The following is a 15,455-nucleotide window of genomic DNA, read 5'->3' as shown; positions in this document are numbered from 1 at the left end:
CGCATGTCTCAAGAAACCATAATACCTATTACCAATCCATTATGAAATTAAGCTGTATGTTTGAAAAACGTTCTCTATGTCTTCTAACCTACCAATTAATATTGAAAATACATTTTATTTTTTGTGAAAACTTTTATTTTCACAAACAAAAAATTGGAACCACACAAACTTGATTTAATATCTGTAGGTGTTCTGTATGTTTCTGTCAATATTTCGTCATTAAAAAAATAATTAACAAAACCGGCGGTATTAAAGTGTTCAAAGCGTGAACGCTACTGTAAAGACATGTATATGTTGCAGTCAAAAGTGTAAACTGGTCAAAAGAACTTTTAACCGACAAAAACAGGCAAAACTGCTTTTGACTGAGCATGTTGGTCAAAAGTAGTTTTACCTGAAAATCATACCTATTTCTGGCAGCAGTTTCGTTTTTAGGGCGTAGCAAAAAAAAAATAACCCTAACCTACCTATCTCTGGGAACAGTTTCGTTTTTTGGGCGTAGCAATAAAAAAATACCCCTAACCTACCTATCTCTGCGAGTACTTTTGACTGATAGTAACAGTCACAATTACTATTAACCAATGATTTTCAGGTAAAACTACTTTTGACCAACATGCTCAGTCAAAAGCAGTTTTGCCTGTTTTTGTCGGTTAAAAGTTCTTTTGACCAGTTCACACTTTTGACTGCGACATATACATTTTTACCTTATTACAGTGGTATAAGGTGCACAAGTGTGAATATATCTTTGATGCGGACACAGTTTAGTTCAGATAAAGATCTAGTCATGAATGTTGTTAACACTGCACTGTTGTATCTATCTGGCGTATTCCCATCACTTTAAAAGCGGCGGCAAGCGTTCGCTACCAGTGAAGCAGTGCATAGTGTGACTACGAAATGCGTAATAAGAAGAACTATACTGGTTCAGCTGAACAAACAATTGGTCACCGTTCGGCATGCGCTTGGAATGACGCGATTCGACGTCACATTTACAGCAGAAGCGGCGCCGGTGGCTTGATGCGGGTGCGGGCGTTAAGTTAGCAACTTTTATCGGTGTTTATACCTTCCTTTGATTTTATAGTAAAGTTTCTAAACGTGTCGTAGTTTATAAGCTGTTTAAATCTGCCCTGTATAACAGTGGCGGCGCGTCCATAAAAGCCGATTCCCATCGGCTTGCCTGTTTTTGGACGTTTGAGCAGAGATGTAAAGGAAATATGTAAGCCAAATTAGGCGGCTTGCCTATGGATATGTTTGACGCGCCGCCACTGCTGTATAATGTGTTAAACAAATAAAATATTATCCACTTTAGGGTTTATAATACATACTTGATTTGATGGAAGGTATAGTAATCGCGGAAACGACGGAAACTGGTTATAAAGATGTAAATGCCCATTACTCTTATTCGATCTTTATTGCACAATTATTAAAGTATCATTTGCCTTTTAAATAGCATGAGCATCACTATTAAAATGAGAAATCAAAAATAGATAGAAAGTCATCCGCTACATGCTTCGTCAACTTTACCTTTTTACATTAGCAACAAATAAAATCTGATAAGGTTCCGTTGCATCCGATTGTACTAATCCTTAAAATGGGTATTACTCTCGCCACATCTACTCTTTTACGCCGCGCCCCACCATAGCAATTGATATGGACAGGTGCCTTACACCACTCACGCCACTACTGTCCAGCCATCCCTTATTCACAAATCCTTTCGAATGGGAGCTCGTCCCGAGTATAGTTAGTTTAGTTCTTAAGATCCGTAATATTCGGTATAAGGTATAACTAACCCCTTCCACTTTTGCCCTCATGATAGCCAACCTCCGGTAGAAGGAGAAGAAAGATCTCTTTATTAGTATTAGTATAAAGAGATCTTTCTTCTTTACCCCCTGAGGCACAGGCAATGCGTGTTTAATATTGTAACTAAAACCCACATGTTCAAGACCTTAAGAGCCAACAGGAGTGGTCATTTCTCCATACAAACGTACTCGACTGTTTCCTCCGTGGGTTTTGATGCTAGAGCAATATTTTTTTAAACACAGATTAAAATTGTCAATATCTGTGTCGGACCGTTTGGCTTTTTTTGTTTTTTAGGCGCTAGAGCCCTTCAAAAATGGCCAAAATGGCCTAATTGACTATGCCGTAATGAGAGGCGTAGTATTCAAACAAAACTGATATCAATTAGCCAAAAAAAGCAAAACGGTTCGACACAGATAATTTCATAATCATTTAGATTTTCAAGTTTGGTTAGGATTGGTTAAGTTTTGGAGGAGGAAACAGTCGAGTACGAAACCTCGATTTTTGAGATTTTTACGCGGGATTTTTCGCCTTGTCCTTATCGCACTAGTTTTAGGAGCCGCTTCCGTTAGCGAGACGGGTATATTTTAGGGATGTTCCGACTAGTCGGGAAAGCCGACTATCCGGCCACATTTATAGTCGGCGATTAGTCGGCGACTAGTCGGCAAAAATGGCCGATTAGTCGGCACTTTATTAGTGAAAGAAAACAGAAAAAAAAAGAAATCAACAGTCAATATTTGCCATATGTTTTATGTCTATTTTACCAAAATACCTATTCAGGGTGCAGACAAAACTTTTGTTCATATAATTGACCGTTTGATCGTTATCGTATGTTGGTCGGCTGGTGTTTTCCTCTACAGGTCGATCTCAACTGATTCTCGTGTAATTTCATGGCCAAGTTCTATAGTTAAATGATTTTATTACTATTCAGTTTTTGTTTTTTTTTTAATGGTGGAGCCATGGGGAACTTTTAATGCTATTGCAAAATTTTGAGACTTATAAACAGGGCACGTTGCTCGTAAAGTCGCTGACCACAGGGGATAGGTTCTTAACTAGCGACTACGTACGGGAAATAGAGCCTTGGAAATACCTCCTACAAGCTGTAGGTACTGACGGTCAGCTCAGGATCGCAAAATAAAAGAAAGACAGAAATCGAACCAGGATTCTTGTGATAGGTGTTTGAACCCGTAGAGAACACCTTTTAGCCAAGCTAATATGATGAATAGCGCAACCAAAGAAGCAAAACTATTGTTTTTCACCGTAAATTATACGAAACTAATGATCTGGCCGACTAGTCGGCCGACTAATCGGCCATTCGAGCGCCGATTAGTTGGCTAGTCGGCTAGTCGGCCAAATCAATAGTCGGTACATCACTAGTATATTTACCTAAAATATTTAAAACTCGCTCAGCTCCTGTTTCGTCTTAAAGTAGCCACAGCAACTTGGACTTATTAAGGCTGGCCTCCACTAGACTCGCCGAAGCGAATCGAATCGCAATAATTCGTTTACTCCTATATTTTCTATGCAACTACGTCCATTGGATCGTCCATCGTCAATGGACGCAGTTGCATAGAAAATATAGGAGTCTAGTGGACGCCAGCCTTTAAAAGACTAGACTAGACAATCTGATACATACAATATTTTTTAAGTAATTTGTACGGCGAGTGCATATAACGTTAACGCCACCTTGACCTTTAAATGCTACTTACATTCACCGAATCAATATCTTTATATGACATGGGGCCTAGATAGAACCTTTCTAAACCTTTAGTAAAACTAGCTACAGCACTAGTAGGTACGTATTTGTGTTTCTTACTTCAATGAAATTGAATAGGTATACTTTTTACTTTCTCTGATAAATTATATGAGAAGTGCTCACCAAACTTAAAATATAAACAGCCACTATGTACTGCACTCAAAAACATTGAAAACAGCAATCCGTTTTGAATGTATGCCTAATCTGTGATATGGTTCTAGTGTTTAGGAGTGCCGAGTGCCTAATATCTGTTATGCGTTTGCCCAACTATCCCTTATTTTGACAAGGCTCGTGGACATACACGGTTGCCAATGGAATAATTTCAAGATGGGCTGGCGTCATATTGCCAGATCAAGTATCGATGCCCACCAATCACTGATGACACCATTGTACTGTACGCAATTGAATGTAAGTTCTTAACGTTCCAGTCTTCCAGTACATTTCGCCCGCTCCACTCCTATAAAATTTTAATTCACTATTTTGCCCTTTTTGTTACTAACGAAACCAAAAAAGTTACAGAGCTGTTAAAACAAAGTTTACAATTATGAATTAGTATTTTTGTTCGCATGTTTTCGTTGAGCATATATATGAGGTGCAGGTTTTGTAACGATCTCGAAGTTGGTGAAGTTATTTAATTATTTCGTCGTTGCGCTTACCAAATCTGTGACATGCACTTTTCAATTAAGAAACTTAATAATTATCTATGTCAGTTATTACTAGGCGATGATTCCCTATTAAATGCCTTTAATAATTCATAGTGGGCTATAAAATTGCTTATTACGCTATCTAAGTCTCTTAACTCCCTATTATCAACCCCCGCTTCAAAATCTCGTAAATGAACAATGATTGCCTCCCCCAGTCCTGTGTGTTAGCTTAATTAACGCTGAATAAAATGGCTAATGAGCCCACGTGACCCGCAGTCCTTCGCTCAATCGGTGATCGATACACAATCCCTGGATTTACATTTCTGCCCGCTTTAATGTATTTATTAACGTTGTCGTCATCGTCAATATTCGTATCGAACGCTTGCCGCGATGCAAAAAAGTTTTCAATCAAAAAGCATCGCTATATCAGTTGCCAGTAAGAACCATTTCCAATTGCATCGCCTTATTGAAAACCGTCGAAGAGGTAGTTTAGCCTGAGAACGTCACAAATAGAGAAACTGCCTCATAAGTCTTATGCGATTTGTTAGTTCCGCGCCGTGTTTCCCCGCGGCGGCGGACGTTATGTGACTGGCTGATCTAAAAATCAATTTTAATGTCTGACGTATTTTATATTGTTTGTGGACGATTTTAGTGTTTATCCTAAATGCCTAGATATTAAGTCCATTATCGAGTATTATTCCGCAACTTGAAAGATGCAAAGTCCAGCAGGAGCAGTAGATGAACTTTATTAAGTAACTGATTGATTAGTACCTACCTACATCAGCTTCAGCATCAGTCCTACTCTCCTTAATTGAAATACTATTCACTTAATTGAAATATTTCTGTCACTGAGTCTTCACATTAATTCTCATCTAAATCAGTTTGGTTTAGTGGTTTAATGTCTCGATGGCGTGTAATTGTCGAAAAGCCGCTATAAGATTTTATAAACAAACCCATTTCGTTGAATTTGTGTGTAAATAATCGAATTGATAAGAAATCCACGTGCAGACTGTGCTAGTGAATCGATAATTATTCATTGTCCATTGGCTTATAAATATAAAACGAACTTGGTGAATATAATTGCCCTTATTTAATTTGTCAAAACAAGTTCAGCGTCCGCTCGTCCGATTTGGGCATGTGCCCCACCGATGGCGATTAGCGAGAAACTAGAAACGGAAGAGATTATTAGAGAGTTCTCACGGGCCATGTTAGCAGTCAGCGATCAGCGATTAATATTATATGGCTTTTTAACCCCCGAGGCAAAAAGAGGATTGCTATATGTTTAACGGCAATGTCTGTGCGTCTGTCTGTGGCTTCCTAGCTCTCCAATGGAGAGGCCGATTTCGATGCAGTTTTTTTTTAAAGTGAAAGCGAGTTTCCTTGCGGTGGTTCTTGCTATGTTTGATAGAAATCTTCCAGGAGTTTGAATAGTATCAGCTCTTTTCCAAAATGATGTTCGGCATTTTTGGCATGTAGTGTGGGTGATTATTATTATATTTAATGGTTATATTTACAAGAGTACATTATTCGTCAACTTAAGGTTTTGCCATACAACAACAATGTTTGAACACAACTCTGTCCTTCAAGTGTTTGTGTTTGTGACCCATCAAATCAATTTGGTCTGCTGCTGGTAGACTACATCTATATAACACGATATTTATCAGCGATTGCCAGTGCACGCAATCGCTATGCCCACAATATATTTGTGGAGCAGTTTTTAGCATTAGTTACTCTTCCATACCTAATTATTATTATTTCCATAAAAGCGTCGATAGTTTTGCTTTCACGTCGACAGTGGAACAGCTACCTTGCGCGGCGTAACATTTGCTGGGCCGTTACTGACATTTGCCGTTGGACAGGCAAATTGAATGTTGCCGCTGTTACTTCATGGTATTTGAGTACACAGAGTGGAAATTAGCACGAATCAGGGCGGCAACAAAGAATTGACATTTTTAGGTTAGTTTTTAGTTTTCGTTTCCGTACCTCAAAAGGAAAAAATTGAACCCTTTCCTAACTTCCGCTTCAATGATGGCCACTTTAGACAAGTGCGTACATTACATACCGCTCCCTTCTTGTCTCACTCTTACTCGTCTTGGGTCGTATTGGGTCGCCGGGAGTCTCTCGACGAGTGTGTACAACCGGCATAGTAATTCATGAAATTATCTAGCCTTAGTTACAAAATGTTATGTCTCTTTCTAACAAACACAAATGTCAAATTAACAGTTAAGGACAAACAAATTAGTAACTATTTAAGTACGTTTGTGAAAAACGGCATAAGTGTCGACAGAGTTGCACATGGTTGCACCTAGCTCGGCGGGTTCCCACGGCCCGCCCGCACAGAACGTGATCAACCCCAATTAATGTATCTCTCACACGAATTACGACTTGACTATTCTTGTATGCAGTTTCGCATCCTGTATATTTTGATTGAAGTCCAATAGCAGAAGTTTTTAACGTGTAGCCTAGGAGCGCTAAATGCTATATCGAGAAAACAGTACACGTACCAAGGCCAACTAGACGCAAAAAGGTTGGAACGCCCTGATTTATAGCGAACTCTATCTATTATAATATTGTTCGCTTCCTAGAATTTATAATAAATTATTTCCCAACACAGTTAAATTAAAATATAATGAAAAACTGAGCGCATAAAAGCTCTTAGCTTAGTTCATGACGTTATCATTGGTCGACTAGCTTAAACAAGGTTACCTTCTTCTTCAGGATGTTAATTTCAGTGACTAATTGACTGACTTTCTGGTTTAAAAAACAGTCAAGTCATCATATTATTTATTCGTCCAGTATAAAGATGAAATTTTTTAAAGCATGTGCCATTTTTACCGCGCCTTAATGTTCAAACGTCACATAAAAAAATTTGGAGTTTGTATGTTTATAACTTGTAACCCTATTTCTTCTCGTCCAGACTATTGTTAGTAAGTCACTAGCTAGATTGAGTTCGTCTCTCTACACCGCTATATCTGTTAGTATAAGCACTATAAGCAGTCATGTATAATTTAAAGGTCTGGGTGGACGCAGTTGTTGCATACAGTAACCTAGTTTCAAAACGAAATGTGACCTAAATTTATGTTAGAAACAGATCTACCTTGTGTTTGTTCACACTTTGCGATGTTTTTATTTCGCTTTAGTTTCAATATATTGTAAACATAAAATGACAATTATTTTTAATACTTAAAATACGGCGAGATACGATTATGAATAGTACGCGTACGTGTACGTGTGGCTGTATGTGTGTTTGTGTTGTCTATTATGTATAGTTACTGCATTGCAATCCTAAAAATCTTGAAGCACCTGTTTTCCTGTTACTTAGCGCGTCCGAGTTTCAAGTGACCCCTTTCCGTGACGTCACTGCGGCGCGCTAGCATCTTGATGTCGCTTCACTATTCAGAATATAAATATATTAAACAGTTCCGTTTTATAGAAACTGCCATACAACGTGCAGTTTAAAACCTGAAATGTGTAACATTTCATCTTCAAATGTTAAAGTTGCACTAGGAAAGAATTGTTTGAAATCAACCCCTGAGGGGTTGAAAGGTTTTAACGACATCCATCATGTAGAGTTGTAGACGATGTCGCAGCCGAAGGCTAGTTTATACATTTATACTGATGCTATAATTAAGTAGGTACTATAAATTAATATACCTCGTGGATAATTACCTATACAATATGCATCTGTAATTTACGTGCTATTCATATCAAAATCTAGGCTGGGAGTCAATATATCTACTTAAGTATGTATGTTGTATATGTTTATGTCGCCTCTTTATTAGTTCCTTACGGTTCACAATTACACATCGAATAACTCGATTTATTGCAACCCGGTCTATTGCTCCCCGCAAATAGCACGAAAGTTGCGCGATTTAATTGATGAATGTCGCGTAAATGTGGTTTCGAAATTTATTAACTTAAACCAGGACGTACTGCATATTTATCACCATTAATAAGAGCGTAATTGATAAACCATATTATTTTTAAACGATATAATTTCTTCCATCTTTCTCCTGTTCCGTTTTAATCCTCCTTTCTCCCATTTAAGAAAAAGAAAGTTTAAATTTTTACGCTTTCCCGCTAAAGACATTTTCTATGTCCCGTACCCCTACTGTATGTAAAGCAAATCAGACAATCCCAGTAACTGGTGCGGCGATGCACTCGATTAGACTTCCGCCCAAAGAGCAAGGTTCACAGCAGGGCTACGGCTTGTTAAATCATTCACGGAGGACGCATTGCATTGGCCTCAGAGCTTCATTAGATGAAAATACGAGTTTCCCATGCTTTATTGCTACTAGTCTTATCGGAAACACAAAATGCACCCTTTAATTTTTTTCTGTGGTAAAAACCAATCAGAATATTTATTTTCTGCGCTCACTGAATCTTTACGAACCCGCCTTACCGAATTAAGGATTTAAGTAAATTAAAGGTTATTAACTAACCAAGGTCCATATTTAAGTAATAAATATTTAAGTATTTAGAACAGTTATTTATTTATCATTTACAGCTGAAAAGTTGTATGGGTTGAGCGCACGTAAGTGTAAGTATATAATAAATTTCAACCTCCACTGCGACGAGCGTTGGTTTAGTTCAAAGCATTGCGGGGCACATTTTTAGGGTTCCGTACCCAAAGGGTAAAAACGGATCCTATTACTAAGACTCCGCTGTCCGTCCTTCTGTCTGTCTGTCACCAGGCCGTAACTCGTGAACCGTGATAGCAAGACAGTTGCAATTTTCACACATGATGTATTTCTGTTACCGCTATAACAACAAATACTATAAAACAAAATAAATATTTAAGTGGGGCTCCCATACAACAAACGTGATTTTATTGCTGTTTTTTGCGTAATTTCCTGCGCGAGTCCGACTCGCAATCGGTTTTTTTACCCTTACGATGTCTTATTGTATTGTGATTTTATGATATCTCGTATCATGTAACGAATGTAAAACCTGAACAAAACTGACTTCTAATGCCATGGTCTCTTGTTGAGAAACTGCGTACTCTCCTATGCTATGTCTTGCCATACAATGTGATGATGTACATACCATACGGATTAACCGCCCCGAATTCTATAAAAAGGTAATACATTTAAAATCTTTATTTTTAGAGATGAAAGTTGCATTTGTAGAGGTTACAAGTGTTAATGTATATGTGAGTAAGCAGAGTTTGTTTCCGCAGGCATCGGCAAGCTGTCCGGCGAGGGCAAACACCTGGCGGACCCAGAGGTGCTCCGGAGACTGACGTCGTCGGTGTCGTGCGCGCTCGACGAGGCGGCGGCGGCGCTCACGCGCATGCGCAGCGACCAGCCGCCGCCCCACCACCGCCACCACCACCAGGACAAGCCGTTAGTATACAAATTGCCAATGTTTCTACAGTTCTACCACTTGATTTAGGGTCGGTTGCACCAAACTGTTCGCATCGTTAAAGAGTTCGCTAAATTTTGATGTATGGAAAGTTTCATAGTAAAGCGCCGGGGCGTCAGTCAAATGTGTTCGGTGCAACTGGCCCTTAGTCGAGTGGTCTCAAAACTAGCAAGCTGCCGGGCGACGGAAAGAACCTGACGTCGTGCGCGCTCGACGAGGCGGCGGTGGCGGCGCTCGCGCGCCTGTGCGCCTGCGCAGTCCCATGCAGCGAAACCTTCAATCATACTATAGACAACCGTCTCTACTTACCAAGCATCCAGCGTCAGCATCCAGTAACACAATACCTAAATGATGCTGTGCTACACTATTCCTTTGTTAAAACCGTTATTGTAGTTCTTAATGAATCTATCTTTATAGTTCTTAACTAAACCCACAATCATTGGAACAGGCGATAAGATCTAGTAAAATATATGCATGCAGGTGATATGCACCAACACATTAACCTTTCATGTCCTTCCTGTCACTATTGTAAGTAGTTTAATCCAGAGTTTTACTGACAACTGCGTTGTAATATTTTACTTTAGCCGAGGGGCCTCAAAACTAGCAAGCTGTAGCGGTACCGGGCCAGGATGAACACCTGCAGTTTAGTTTACAATTCACCAGCAAACAAAACATACAAATTACAGAATTGACTAAACTCTATACGTGATATAGTTATTCCTTATTAAACTAGGAGTGCTAGGACTCTGATTGCCTGTAACACGCTACAGACAATTGGAACGTCTGTCTTACAAGTAAGTGACGTGCACATGTGATGATAATTCGAGATTGAGCCGATACGTGCCTTCGCTTCTCGACCGTTCGCGGTCGAGTCTCACGACTCCCCGATCGGCCCGATCGAGGCGGGGCGCGGCCGTGATTCGTGAAGCTTTGATCTTATCTGATGACATACTTTCAAAAGTAACAACTGAAGAAAAAAAAAATTCATATTGTATAGTTCATTGATTTGTTTTAGCACCCAATGCGGTTCAACGGCAACGGGAACGACGCCAACCACGACGACGAGCGCGGAAGGCGCGCCGTCGCTGGCGGAGGCTTGTTCGGACGGCGATGTGGGCACGGTCCGCAAGCTCCTCACGGAGGGCCGCTCGGTGCACGAGACCACGGAGGAGGGCGAGTCGCTCCTGTCCCTTGCATGCTCCGCGGGCTATTATGAGCTCGCGCAGGTGCTGCTAGCCATGCATGCCAGTGTTGAAGACCGGGGGATCAAGGTGAGACAGTCAACTATGTATTTATACATTGGTTTAGCGGAAAGGAAAACTAATGTGCAAAGGCGTCTCCTAGAGGAATTAAGTTATCCACCCATTTTTGACGAAACGAATTTTCGCACTTAAACAATGACTCAATGAGCCACATTCAGAAAATGAGAAATGAAAAATAGTAGTTTATGTGACTGATGCATAATGAAAGGCATTAAAATACGAGTGTGGGTTTATGAAACGAATGAAATGAGTTTCATAATAGTATCACACGAGTGTTTTAATGCCTAATTATGTACACTGCTTTATCTACACACATATTATAAACTTTCTATGATATATTCACTAACCTCATATTACAGCCGACATTGGGGCACTATCCTCTCTGGCGGAACTCTCGGATATGAGGATGGCGTCTCCGAAATATCTTTATCGCACATTTTACACGAAATTTTTGTTATAGTTACTTTAAAAACAATAAAACAAATTATTTTTTACTTACAAACTAATTAAAATATAAACTGTACGTCAAATGGCGGCAAATGAAAACTTTTTTCACGCATGTCACGCATCCGTAGTTTTTTTTTTATTCAGAGACAAACTAGAGTCGGGGTCGATTACCATATCGTCCGATACCAACTTACATGCGAGATTTGTGAATATTGTATGCAATTGTCATTTGATATCGAATAAAACGTCATCTCGACTGATATTAGAATAGGGGTCAAATCAAATTTTTTTTAGGGTTCCGTACCCAAAAGGTAAAACGGGACCCTATTACTAAGACTTCGCTGTCCGTCCGTCCGTCCGTCCGTCCGTCTGTCACCAGGCTGTATCTCACGAACCGTGATAGCTAGACAGTTGAAATTTTCACAGATGATGTATTTCTGTTGCCGCTATAACAACAAATACTAAAAACGGAATAAAATAAAGATTTAAATGGGGCTCCCATACAACAAACGTGATTTATGACCAAAGTTAAGCAACGTTGGGCGTGGTCAGTACTTGGATGGGTGACCGTTTTTTTTTTTGCATTTTTTCCGTTTTTTTTTTCATTATGGTACGGAATCCTTCGTGCGCGAGTCCGACTCGCACTTGTCCGGTTTTTTTCAGAGATGTTCGAAATTTGAATGCATTACCAAATCGATTTTGATATAGTAATGAAGCTATTACTACATTTTCACAGATAAGAAATTTGCTGTAACAAAACAGTTTATCGTAATGTGGGCCATTATTTACGGATTTTGAAGGCATCATAGAGAGTTTATGATATGTGTGTAGATAATAGTACATTATTGTCGAGGCTCGGAAGTAGCTACTTGCAGGCTGAGGATTCGTTTTAAACGGACGACCTTGGGAGTCCGTTTAATTGAATCCGAAGCCAGCAAGTAGCCTTCCAGCCGAGTCATATATAGTGCTTTTCTCAAAAATGGTGCAAGAAATATAAATATCATAGAAATATTTTACAAAAGCAACGTTCTTCCGTATATATTTTCACAGAGAAAAGCCGTTGCCGCCTTTTTATTTTTTTAATAAAAAAATAGACGTGTATTTTTCTGCCAAAAATACGCCAACCTATTTGAGACACCTAAATAGTCGCGGTACTAATCATCTGTTTGGCTGTTTATTGGGCCTGTGCCTTCATTTGATATGGCCATTTCAACTTTTAAAAAGTTTGGAACTCGACAAATAATGGAATTTGTATGCAACATTGCAGTCCCAAAATCGAGACTGCAATGTTTATAACTTTTTATATTTTGACTAACCATAAACTACGCGCTTCGCGACCGATTTTTTAGACGGCAAAGTCGACTTTGCCGTCCATTTTTGAGAAAAATAACTTTGAAACGTAACATTGAGCGTGTTTGTTCCCAGGGCGACTGCACGCCCCTGATGGAGGCGGCGAGCGCGGGGCACGTGGACATCGTGCGGCTGCTGGTGGCGCACGGCGCGGACGTGAACGCCGTGTCGGGCTCCGGCAACACGCCGCTCATGTACGCCTGCGCCGGCGGTCACGAGGAGTGCGTCTCCGCGTTGCTCGACAACGGCGCCAACGTCGAGGACCACAACGAGAACGGACACACGCCGCTCATGGAGGTAACATCACCAAATCATTCTACTATGGTCTCTCTTCGTAGTCGTGCACTGAATTTCCTGTGATGGACTTAATGAGGTCTGTCCATCGTGTTGGGGAGCGGCCACGATCTTTTGCCATCGACTCTCCCTTGCAGCACCAAGCGTTCCATAGAGTCCTCGTTACTAGTGATGTGTCCAAAGAATTTGAATTTGAGACTCTGCTATGGTACTTGGATCTTTCTCATTCAACAGTTCCCACAAAACCGTACTATATTTTGTCTGGTCAGTGACCTTCGTTACAGTACGTTTACCCGTGTGTGTGTTGAGCGTGGTCAGGGTCACCACTCTAAACAGATGTCCTCTTTAACATAAAGGTGCTAATCTTTCAAGCTCTGTTAAATACCATGCCTATATGAACCGAATGAGAAATTCCTTCAGGCGGTTGTCACACTGCCGCCGCGTCTCGTTGCGAGACGCGGAGCAACGGACTCGCATGCGGGGACAACGCACCAACGTCCGAGTTTTCTCCGCATCTCCGTCCGGAGCTGCGATGCGCGACGTCCCGCGTTCATTTCACATTCGAACGTTAAGGTGAAAACAGTTCCTATTTGTCGATAAAATGGAAACGGAACTTATTCAGGACGCTGCGGTGATACTTTCAGTTTGTTTTTTGTACAATCGAGTCATAAAACGCAGAAGAAACTGCATGGGTACATCCTTATTTACAAACTAGACCTATAAATGGGTCTTTTGCTAGAGATTACCAAGATTTAAGGCAACACGAAGAAAAAAAAATTTTATGCACCCGTATCTCAACCTCGTCATTTGATTATTTGCTAAGCAAAATATTCGTCGCATTTGATATTCCAAATTGCTAGACGACTTTCAATTTCAAAAATAAACTTATCGACGTCGATATACTCGATATCCATTGCACCTACGTCCTTCTTGCACTAAAATCCGTACGGCACTGCGGAGCTCGGTGTGACATACCCTGCGGCACGCACCGCGTCTCCGTCCGAGCGCGCGAGTCGCCGTGCGTCTCGCTACTCCGCGCGTCGACGCGGAGCCAGTGTGTCGTACCATGCGTTTTTTCTATACAAAATCAAGATTCTACATACAAAGTTAAAAAACGCATCAACGGACGCCGCTGCGAGATGCGGAGCAGTGTGACGACCGCCTCAGTTGGAAAGTTTTCATAACTTAATCACCTGAACTAGTAGTTTATGTGACTGCTACATAATGAGAGGCATTAAAATACGAGTGTGGGTTTAAGAAACGAACGTTAGTGAGTTTCTTAATAGGATCACACGAGTGTTTTAATGCCTAATTATGTACAGTTACATACACTACTTTATCTAAACACATACTTAAAACTAACTAAAAGATAAACTGTACTTCAAATGGCGGTGAATGAAAACTTTTTACACGCATGTCACACATCCGTAGTTTTTTTTAATTCCTAAACAAAAGAATGAAGTCCCTATTCTCATGTCACTCGAGATCAAATATCGTGCGGTTTATATTTAAAAAACATACTAAATTGACGTTTCGTATCGATAACTGTTTTAATATCTATGGATACTAGAATAGAGACCTACTTGAGTTTTGACTGCTGTTCCAAATTTAAACTCATAACCTACAAAAATCTATAACGTTATGTACATTAAAGTACAAATTTTCCTACTACCACAGATAAGAAAGTTCTCATAGTAAAATTAGTTGTAATAAAGCTTGTCATTTCCTACGGTTTCTGAACGCATTATAGAGCACTAATGACATGTGTGTAGATAAAATACTTTTATCCAACTGCAATGCCAAATTTGCAAGCAGTCTACTTATAATATCACGGATTCAGCGTATTTAAAGCATACAAGCGACCGCGAAGTTGTATGCGTTACTTCTCTATCTTACTAAGGTAACTAACCAAATTCCGATGTTTCATCCAACAGGCCGCATCCGCTGGCCACGTGGGCGTCGCCAAGATCCTCCTAAAGCACGGTGCCGGCATCAACACCCACTCTAACGAGTTCAAAGAGTCCGCGCTAACGCTCGCCTGCTACAAGGGCCACCTCGACATGGTGCGGTTCCTGCTGGCCGCGGGCGCCGACCGCGAGCACAAGACCGACGAGATGCACACGGCGCTGATGGAGGCCAGTATGGACGGCCACGTCGAGGTCGCGAGGCTGCTGCTCGACTCGGGTGCACAGGTTAGTTCAGTGAGTAACTAGTTTAGAGTCCGCTAACGCTCGCCTGCTACAAGGGCCACCTCGACATGGTGCGGTTCCTGTTAGTTGCGGAGGCCAACCGCGAGACCAATCGGACGCTGATAGAAAGTATGGACGGCCGCAAGATTGCTGCTAGACTCCGGTGCCAGGTTAGTTGTGTTGTTTTATTTAAACGCACTTTAATTCTATGTAATGTTTATGTGTAGCTACATTATATTGGTTATCTTGGCCGAGCGAACAAATCCCCAAACAACGTTACCCCGGGTATCGCCGGTTATTTAAAAACCGTGGCGGACTACTTTTACTACCCTTTCTAACTGTAAATTTGACACGCTTT

General features: G+C 40.6%; 1 protein-coding gene across 1 annotated transcript in view; it reads left to right on the top strand.

Moving 5' to 3' along the window:
* The window catches only part of LOC134672941 (ankyrin repeat domain-containing protein 17-like), a 54,698-nt gene that overhangs the window by 11,094 nt on the left and 28,149 nt on the right, over positions 1–15,455 (top strand). Inside the window, exons 3-6 of the mRNA XM_063530894.1 lie at positions 9,371–9,536; positions 10,571–10,826; positions 12,690–12,911; positions 14,843–15,100. Of these exons, the coding sequence (XP_063386964.1) occupies positions 9,371–9,536; positions 10,571–10,826; positions 12,690–12,911; positions 14,843–15,100 (902 nt within the window). The remainder of the gene's footprint in view (positions 1–9,370; positions 9,537–10,570; positions 10,827–12,689; positions 12,912–14,842; positions 15,101–15,455) is intronic.

The sequence above is a fragment of the Cydia fagiglandana genome, chromosome 2 (assembly GCF_963556715.1).
Source record: "Cydia fagiglandana chromosome 2, ilCydFagi1.1, whole genome shotgun sequence".
Classification (NCBI taxonomy): domain Eukaryota; kingdom Metazoa; phylum Arthropoda; class Insecta; order Lepidoptera; family Tortricidae; genus Cydia; species Cydia fagiglandana.
This window is presented reverse-complemented; position numbering and strand designations above follow the sequence as displayed.